The following is a 9,832-nucleotide window of genomic DNA, read 5'->3' as shown; positions in this document are numbered from 1 at the left end:
GAGCTGACAGGCAGTAGACGCTCACAGCAGAGAGGACTCCTTTCAGCTGGCTGTCTCTGTCAGCACGCGGCGTCCAGTCGTCCAATCAGGAAATGAGTTTCAGGCGGCGCGCACGGTCCCAATCTACAGTCCGGGGGGGCTCCAGGGGTCACCAGAGGGGTCGGGTCCATGCGAAAAGTAAATAAAAGGATACTTTATCTGTACTGTTCTTCAAATAGAACTGAAACTACATAAAAATGACTTTACACCTACATTTCCACAGAAACAAATAATAGTCCCGCTTTCTCCCGTTTATTTATTTATCTTTTTTAATGACCAACGGTACATTTTAATTACAATCAATACACAATACAAGAAGTACACAATACATTCCAAATAATTATACACAAGGAAACATACATAATATCACAAAGGGTGCAGACATTCTGTACATCTAAACATATTGCAAAATTAGATAACTACAGATTGTATAAAATCCTTGAGGGGTTAAGCTAATGGCCTTCATTACTGACTGGTCATAAAGTTCAGATATTTCCCCCCCTGAATATAAATCTCCAATTGGTTGATAATGGCTTTTAATGCTTTAACTGTTTAAGAAATAACATTTCAGTAGGGAAACCCTGTTTTTGTTGGCCTACTACAAATAAATGTGTTGAAATACATTTAGTTAGAAATACTGGAGTCAGTCTGTGATACATCCACCATGAGTTTGTTTTTTATTGTGTAATGTTAAAGTCCCCCATGGTTGCTAAAACTCCCAAACACACAAGAAATACCAAAGTAGTGTCAGTGTCCTCAGTGTTGGCTTCATCCTTGTCTTAAGTAGCTTATTGTGACATCACTTGCATAATCCGGTCTCATATTTAATACAAACCATCCACATATGTATTTTCTATAATAGAAATGTGGCCAATAACATTACATAATTTAGTATGATGCTTTAAGAGGGGAGAAAATCTGTTCACCTTAGCTTAAATTGTTGTTAAATTTGTATTAGTTATAGAATAATTTATGGCTTTTTTTCCTCCTTGTACCTTTGTCATACAGGTATCATCCGGGTCAGAGACAGCAGCACTCCTTTGTAACTCTGCAGACCATCTTTGCCTTCGTTTGCACACACATGGCTGTGAAATGTAATGACAAAAAACAGTAACAAGTTTCACTGAAAGTGTTAGCTTTGGTTCAATACAGTTTTATTTAGGAAAGAGATGTGTGGATATTGGCTGTTAAACATGCTGAGAAAAATAAGGTCTCAATCAAAGATAACATTTAAACGAAGGTCAGTGCAGAAGTCTAATTTCATGATTGATTAACTTAAAACTAGACAGAGCAACAATTTCACGTTGACAACATTTTATGACCCACTGATAAATAAGACATTCCACTGAATAAAACACTCGATTTAGAACATAATACATTTCCAAAGGTCAAAGTTTAACATGCGTTTGTCTTATTCCCCCCCAAATTGTGCTTTTGCAACTTAATTGTATCAAAAGTGAGTATATACATACAGCATATAAACATTTTGGCATTTAGGGGAAGTGAAAATGAGTTCGCACACAACATGGATATAAGATCAGCTTATACAGAACACTAAAGTAAAATGCACTTGACTTTTTAGCAAATAGCTGCCCATTTAAACAGTGGGAGCTGCATTTCTGGCTACATGATGAATATAAATGCTATATTTGCTCTAATTTAGCTCCTTCAACCAGCTATGAGAGACATACTATTCACGAGGTAGTCGCTAACTGTCCGCCTGCTGTGTGGTGGGTTCATCAGAGCTTTTGCTGCATACAGCTGAACGCTACAGCTAAAAACAAGAGCTGTGAAGCTGTGAGCGTGTAAGTTAAAACAATGAGCTGATAAACTGATGGGCACAACTTTTAGTATTGTGGTCTAACTCAGGAATTACACTTTTTAATCTTATTCTTAAGGAACAGCGTGTTGTGCTTTTATGAAACATATTCTTACCTGACCATTCAATACTTTTTATTGGTTTAACACGTTAAATCCATGATTTTGCAATTTACAGACTGGTTCATGAATTTGTCGAACTGTGTCCCTGCTCACCAACCACAATGTAAGCAGTTTGCCCCGTCCAGTAGAAAATATAAGAAAGCAGTATTATTGCCGCTCAGCAAAACTAAGCATCATTATTTCAAACCTGCAATACAAACCTTTAATAGCTACAAAAATAGCTTAGTGTACAAAAAAAACAGCATCAAGAAATAGTTTATCCCTTTTTACAATTACAAAATTCAAAAATATATTTCAACCTAAAAATTACAAAACAAATCATCTGATGTTCATTGAAATAATCAGACAGTGTTTCATTGCATCGAAATTCACTTCATTCACTCCATCATTCCTTTATTTATTATATCTGTTGTATAATGCAATACTTTGCATCCTGATCATTTCATCTGCTTAAAGTGTGGAAGTGTGCATGAATTTACACAATTGGTGGAGCAACTTTGTCCACTTTCCCTGATACCTGTGTAGTTTGGCTGCTCTGCTGCTTGAATGTCTTCCTCTATGAATGTTTTTTATATTACTAATGCAAAATCATTATGAAATAACGAGCAGTGTTGGTGACTCTTATGGAGGAAAGCACAGCAGCAAGATAAAGTTAGTTGGAATCACCAACTCTACTGGGTTTCCTGTGAGATTCAAACAATGTCTATAAAGTCATAGTCCAGAGACATTATCTTCTCCAGTTCATAATAAGCACCAAACATGATGAAACTAATCGTTCAGCTCTGACCGGTGTGAAGGCTGGCTACTCCTCTAACGCTGGAGACGACTCCTGAACGGGAACGCCGAAAGTTTCCACAAGAGTCAGTGAGCGAGAGGAGGTCTCGTCTTCTGCAGCTTGCTGGTCCTGCAGCGAGGAGGTTTACATTACAAATATATTACATAAATAAGGCAGCAAATAATACATATATTATATATATATTATGAATACGACATTTAGATTTAGAGGTATGTTAGCTTGTAAAACTTTACCCTCTATATCTAAATCTACTCATTTACTTGGGCAGAGGAATTCAACGTATTGATTGCGGTGGCACAAAAAAATATCACAAAGTGGATCTCATCATCAGTAACTAAAAAATCATTAACTGTGACTACACTCATGAGAGGACGGTGTAACACAGGAAGAAAAATTTGGTTTGCTGAAAACTAGGGATGCACGATATTATCGGCACGTTATCGGTATCGGCGGATATTGGCCTAAAAATGTACTATCGGATAACGGCCAACACGCCGATATCCGCCAATATAATTAACCGATAAAATAATGGGCTGCTGCATACTTGATTAAATGCCCGACCTTGGCGCAATGTCCCTGCCGCGAAGAAGACCTGCGCGGCGCAGCGTGATGACGTCACGTGTGTCTACCTGCAGCATGAGAGAGTTAGAAGCCAAAATGTCCGTGGTGTGGAAGTTTTTCAAAGTGTCAGAAATAGATAGCAAAACTGCTGTTTGCATTGACTGCTCAGCTTCGGTGATGCGAGGAGGAGCCAAGGCAAAGTCTTTCCACACTACAAACTTGATTAACCATCTCAAGACCCGTCACCCCGACCGTTGTAACAAATGTGATAAGAGTATCACCATTATACTGTACGCTAATTCCAATACAGAAGAGAGTTGATGATCTCTGCAATTAGGTGTGCGGGAAAAAAATATCCGTATCAGTATCGGTAATCGGCTAAATGAGTTTTAAAATATCGGCATATCGGATATCGGCAAAAAATCCAATATCGTGCATCCCTACTGAAAACATATTTAGACTTATTTCATTAAATTTTGGACGTCATCAAGTTAACACACCAGCATGGCATTCCAGATGAATTCCACTGTGCTTGTCATTTGTGTTAGTAATATATATGTATGTATATACGATATACATATAAGGATATCTATTCACAGAACACTGGCTAAGTACATTAATACGCACAAGACAAGCTCAATCATCTAAAATGTGTCATAAAAATATATTGTACTTATTTACCAATCAACCTATGTTGCATGCGAATATTCTTCATCCCATTAGAGCATGTGCGATGCTGAAGCATAATAACATAAAGCACAAGGGGCTTAAAAAGATTGAGTAACATTTAGTTAACATTGTTTTGTCTGAATTAAGATATAAGTAAGACATTACAATGTGAGATTTTACCTGATCATCTGTCTGTGAAGGCCGCCTTCCTTCTGGCTGTGGTCTCGATGCTGCATAGTCTGTGTTTGGTTTATCACGAGAAGATTTTTTACTCACTTTTGGAGGTGTACTTTTACGCTTAGATGAATCCGAGTCTGTGGGTTTATTTTTTGATTCGGATCTTTTAGCAGCAGTCCTGCTAGCAGTCGCTCCTGCTTGCTCCACCTGTGTCTCCGGCTGGGTTTCCGAATCCGACTCAGCAGAGAAATTCTGCTCTTCGTCAGGCGGCACAGCGTCCGTCTCATCCTCACTGTAAGGAGGCCCAGCAGTGCGTAGTGTCTCCACGACCACCTTGGCTGGCTTCTCCCTGGGTCTGTGGGGCTGCCTCTGATGAACCTGGTTCCTGTGTAATCTGATGTCATCGGCTCGCTGCCTGGGGACATTCTGCGGTGCGTCGCCTTCCCCTAAGTGGTCACCGTCCTCGATCTCCTGAACGTGACGCCCTGGTCCGAGCTGTGGGGGAGATGGATCCCTGCGACGGCGGCGGAAAGGTGCAGTGATGCCGTGCTGGAAGGCTGCATGCACACCTCCATACGTGGATACCTGTGGAAGAGTCAAAGAAAAATATCAGTGAAGAGAAATGCTGTACAACTTTAGTGTTAATGAACATTTATCAAGAGGACTGACCACGATGGCGAGCACGATAGTGAGGAGGACTGGGATCTGTAGGGTGACTGGTAGATCTTTGAGGAGAGCTCGAAGAAAGTCACTGATGCCTTCGCCAACATGCTTCATCGGCTCCGTGATGAAGGTTGTGATGGTAACTGCGAATGCCTAAAGAGAAAGCACTGTTTATAATATAACTTTGTGTGTAAATATTAGGTATAGTTTTGATACGCATCAATAAATAACTGGTACATGCACTCAAAACACATAAACCATCATAGTGACCTACCTTAGTCGGAGGAACCATCAGAAATGGGTCAACCAACATAGCTTCAAAGTATTTCTTACAAGGGTCATCCTGAAGGGTCCACGTGCTTCTGTACCACTCTGTAAGAAAACAGACACAAACACAGGACAGGTAGCTTAGAACAGGGGTTCCCAAACTTTTCCATGCCAAGGCCCCCCAAACAGTATTAGCTTCCGGCCGGGCACCCCCAAACCCACAGACAATGCTAAACGTTTAGCGTCGATTTTTTTGGCAGCATCCTCACCAACCAATTCTCGGACAATGTCTTTGGTAGCTGGTAGAATCAAATCCTCTCCAATTGTGTGAGGTTTTTTAGCACGAGCAAGGAGGTATGAGGCTAAAAATTATGCCTTCAGGGCCCGCTCGGGCACGGTAGCTTGCTGTGGGAATGCAGCAGATTGCCTGACCAAATGCTCTTCTTTACGTCTGAAGAAGTCTACTGTTTTATCGGCCTCAGCCGGATGTTTTTGCATCAAGTGACGCTGAAGTTTCAAAGGTTTTAAACACTCCTTTGAGAGGGTCTCCAGATAGAGGACGCATTTCGGGCAGTCATGGCCATTTTTCTGTATTGCTGTAAAGCCATACTTAATGTATGCTGCCTCATATTTTCGGATTTTAGTTGGCCATGAGTTCTTAGGTTTTTTTGCAGCAGAGTCCTCCATGGCAGGGCTGTTGGTCTGCTCCTTCGGTCTATTTGTTGTCAAAAACCTGTCCATTTTGCGCTAGCTAGATACACGCAAGCTTAAGGAGCAGAGCAGCTTGATAACAACCGCCAGGTCTACACAGATAAATACAGTTAAAAATAAAAATTAAAAATAAAGTAAGTTTTAGCATCACTTTAGGAAGTAGAGAGTGCATCATCATACAAAACAATAGAAGCAAAATTTATAAACCCAGAAAAAAAGCAACAGATTTTGCACATGCAATGTTTGACTCATAAACGAGGGGGAACAAATGTGAAGCAGCAGAAAGATTTAAAGGGACCACGACTCATTTTCATGGTTTTAACTCAGTCCATCACCGGTCCTTACAGGGGTTTCTTTTTTATTAACTGAAAGTGTCAGTAATGTAATTTTATTATGTATTAAACCAAAATACATTTTAATAATATTAATGGATACCATGTGTCTCCAAAACCGACTGCGAGAAGCTAAAAGGTCAGATATTTCCCTCATGTGTAAGTGGAGATCAAAAGAAGAGCTAAAAGACAAATGCAGCTGTTTGCCAACAAGTTCAAAATATAATTTTAAGAGATGACATGTCTGCGTTGTGTTCACAACTTGTTCCAGCTGCCCCCAAGTTCTTCCAGATGTAAGTATTCTTTTATAGAGTTGAGAAAAATACTTTAAAATATATGTTCACGCTTATGTAATTGGCTCACCTTTAAAGTTATCACGCCAGTCCATTTTCTTCATTCCAGTGCATTTTTCATCGTCGATGTTCGCCTTCACCAAGTTGCTTTGATGCTTAGCATATTCAATCTGAAACCATAAATGATATCTGCATAACAAGCACAGAACAGCAGAACAAGGGAGAGGAAACAAATAGAGCTCTTCTTTACCTTGTACAGATACAACCAGTTCCAGAAAATACTGACGAAGAAGCTGAGAGCGAACATTCTGCGGAACTGCATGAACCTGGACACCGTTGACCACAGCTGAGTGCTAATGATGGCAATTAAGACCAGAACGCACAGCCCCATCTGGAACACAAACTTTGTGTTAGTTTGAGTTTGGAGAAAATTATTTGAAATACAAGGATGCTTTGCTAAATGTAGTGATCTCTCTTTTTATCCTTCCACTCTGCTTTCACAGGGATACCTATCCTGTCACAAGGACACTTTTCCAATGTGCAATTTCCATGTGGATGACAAAAAGCGGATATAAAACCAATTTACATGCAAAACAAAATGCCAAAAAAAGAAACAGAATCTAGCTCATGTTTCTCTAATCCAAACCCTGATGATTGAACCCAGGTTTCTTGTTGTCTACACTAATCTTTCTGGGAGCTCTGACTATTAACATTATGGGGCGAATTCACTCAGACTGAATTGCGGCCGCTGATAGCTCCATGAATTGTGCATCATTTGCATCCGCTACCTGCTCCGTCTTAGGGTCCAATTCTCAAAGCAAATTGTACTAATGATAATCATGTGCAAACAAGGCCATTTTCACAGATCCGTGCAGTTTGCTCTTTTTTTTTGCGCCTGATTGTGAAGAGGAGCTGTCAGCATCTCCACTCTCTGCAGCGAGGTGCTGCGCTCTCAGGCAGGGGGCAGCTCTTTTAACAGTTTATTGTAAAGTCCAGACTCACACTACTAGTTTCTCTCTCTGTAACACAGCTTCATTTTTATAAACGAGCATGCAAAAGCAGCTCGCCCATAAAATAATCCCCGTCATGCGTAACGGCTCCAAACCGTCTCCACACATGGGGACAAAGTCTGCCCATGCGCCGGGGTTGAGCCTCGCACAGCCCCGGACTGACTGGTATCCCAAATCATAATAATAATGACAATATATTATTAACAGATTTTTTTAAAGACAAATACATTTTTTGATCACATAACAGGTGGAACTGTCGTCACGATCAGTGGAAACTCAGAGCGTGACAGCCCTTAAAATACTGCGCCACAGTTACAACCCACTCTCTGCAGACGGTTTGCTTTTTGCCACGAGACTCATTTGCATAGAAAGGAGACAAAATTCACGCAATCCTTAAGTGAGTTCACCCCTAAGTGTCTATGTTTAGGTAGCACATTGCTGAAGTATCTCAAAGGTTCATAAACAACATATTAGATAAATAACTGAGCTTACTTTTAAAAGTGTCTCGATCTCCACACCAAAGGTGTCCTCAAAGCGCCACTTCCAGGCCTCATAGTCATGTGGTCTGATATCCACCAGTATCTGACTGATGGCGTTGTCCAGAGCTCCTGTTCTCCAACTGTCTTCACCCTCCAGAAGTGTCAGGATCTCCGTCATGGCTTGTGTGGACAGTTTGATTTTGGCATCATAAAACATTTCTGAAGAGTCACTAGGCTGGGGAGAAAAGGGGAACAGGTGTGTAAAAATATCAAGACTCCTGTTGTTACAGTATTTTGAACAGTGCACATGTGTTTTACTTTAAATACTAAACAAGAACTTTGTTAGAAAAGGCTTAAAAACTGTTTGAAATTTCAGGGATATCATGTTTGAAGCTGATACAGTACCTCTATAGGACATTTGATGATTGCAAATCTTAAATGTGCATTACTTAAATTTTAGCAAAGTCACATTACACATCATAAAACATGTGAAATGACCACTTACCAAACCAACTCTTTGTATTTCCTTTATGAGTCTGCTAAGGAATCGCTTGAACACTGGATTGCAAGTAGGCTGCTGCGAGATTACCATGATTTTCTTATTTAGTTGTTCAATCTGAAAGAAAAGAAAGCACAATATTTGTTAAACAGGAGACAACCCATTGGAGTGATGAAACCCACTGATGTGTAACTTCAAACAATTACTGATTGCAGAACACTGTATGCTGTGATATAACTATACATGCAACGTTTCTCTAACTATCATCCTCTGAAGTTTAACAAAAGGCAGCACCCTTAAACCACCAACCTGTGTCTTTAGACTCAACACTTTAGTGTCACACGCCTCTTGCTCAGCCTGGTTTGAGTCCTGATTATAGTCTCTTCTTTTGGTTGGCACATTGGGATAGTTTATTGGCTGGAGGGCATAAATACACACATATTAAATGTCACAATAGAAACACCGGGGCAATTAGCAACGTTAGTATGGAGGCTCAGTGAAGTCATTACCTCTGCAGGCTTCCTCATCGTTTTGGTGCTTGCATCGTAGTTGAGCATATCATACGGGTCTATCCAGTCCTCGTCCGCATGCTGTCCTGTGGCAGACAGGGACAGGCTGCATACCAGGATAATGACCAGCATCCTGGTGGAGAGAGGAGGATACCTTCCCAACATACACTCCAGTGGTAGAGCTAGTTAGCTCCAGAAAGTGAATGCAAGTGGAGCTAGCCAATTTGTATTTAAGCTAGTAAAACACGTTTAATAAACAAGGCGAACGAAAGCTAAAGGTACTTTCAAACCCACCGACTAAAACGTGAATCTATAGACAATACGCACGTAAAGGCTACTACACATACCCTGAATATCGAAAATATTCAGCTTCTTATAGTTCAAAACAGCTCGGCATGACAGCAGGAAGTGCCCATGCACAACAGAGACGCTTTACGACAGAACCCTTTGACGCGATTTACGTTCGCTGCAAAGGCTCACGGGAAATGAGTCCTTAACCCAAACTTTTCTCTCCAAAAAGATTTTATGTATTGAAAATGTACCGTGAGGTTTCAATTTGTTTTTATCTACATCTGTTTTAGTCTAAAGGAACTGATGTGTAATTTATTCTCGAGTGCAGTTAATAAAATCGGATTACATTTGCAGATATGTTACAGTGCAATCAGCATTATAATATTGTATCAGATCCGTGTAATTTAAAATGTTTAATACACTCCATTCATCAGACATTAAAAGTACAAAGTGCGATGATTTATGACCTATGGATGTATGTTAAAAAAACAGCACATAAAAAACAGTTGGTCTGATTTCAGAAGATTGTTTTTTCCTCAAACTCGCATATATTCAAATAATAGGAAACACTGACTGAATTAATGACTCAATAACA

The 9,832-nt window shown here is 40.1% G+C and overlaps 1 protein-coding gene across 1 annotated transcript; it reads right to left on the bottom strand.

The window, feature by feature from the left end:
- Positions 1–580: 580 nt before the first annotated feature.
- clcc1 (chloride channel CLIC-like 1) lies at positions 581–9,335 on the bottom strand. The gene is made up of 10 exons (XM_069679970.1): positions 8,947–9,335; positions 8,747–8,854; positions 8,444–8,554; positions 7,952–8,173; positions 6,700–6,840; positions 6,520–6,619; positions 5,121–5,218; positions 4,853–4,999; positions 4,187–4,768; positions 581–2,884 (listed from the first exon to the last, which is right to left on the bottom strand). Exons 1-10 carry the CDS (start codon positions 9,109–9,111, stop codon positions 2,783–2,785), a joined length of 1,776 nt encoding a protein of 591 aa, XP_069536071.1. The 5' UTR covers positions 9,112–9,335; the 3' UTR covers positions 581–2,782.
- Positions 9,336–9,832: the final 497 nt, after the last annotated feature.

This window comes from Semicossyphus pulcher, unplaced genomic scaffold, assembly GCF_022749685.1.
Source record: "Semicossyphus pulcher isolate SPU_LCO1_2020_fin unplaced genomic scaffold, fSemPul1.0.p SCAF_4, whole genome shotgun sequence".
NCBI classification, from domain to species: domain Eukaryota; kingdom Metazoa; phylum Chordata; class Actinopteri; order Labriformes; family Labridae; genus Semicossyphus; species Semicossyphus pulcher.
Note: the sequence above shows the minus strand (reverse complement) of the source record. Positions and strands in the feature narration are given on the sequence as shown.

Coding starts and splice junctions, on each gene's coding strand:
- clcc1 (XM_069679970.1), bottom strand. CDS start 9,111: ATGTTGGGAAGGTATCCTCCTCTCTCCACCAGGATGCTGGTCATTATC. Junction 8,855..8,946: donor CGATGAGGAAGCCTGCAGAG/GTAATGACTTCA, acceptor TATGCCCTCCAG/CCAATAAACTATCCCAATGT. Junction 8,174..8,443: donor AAATACAAAGAGTTGGTTTG/GTAAGTGGTCAT, acceptor TTTTCTCCCCAG/CCTAGTGACTCTTCAGAAAT.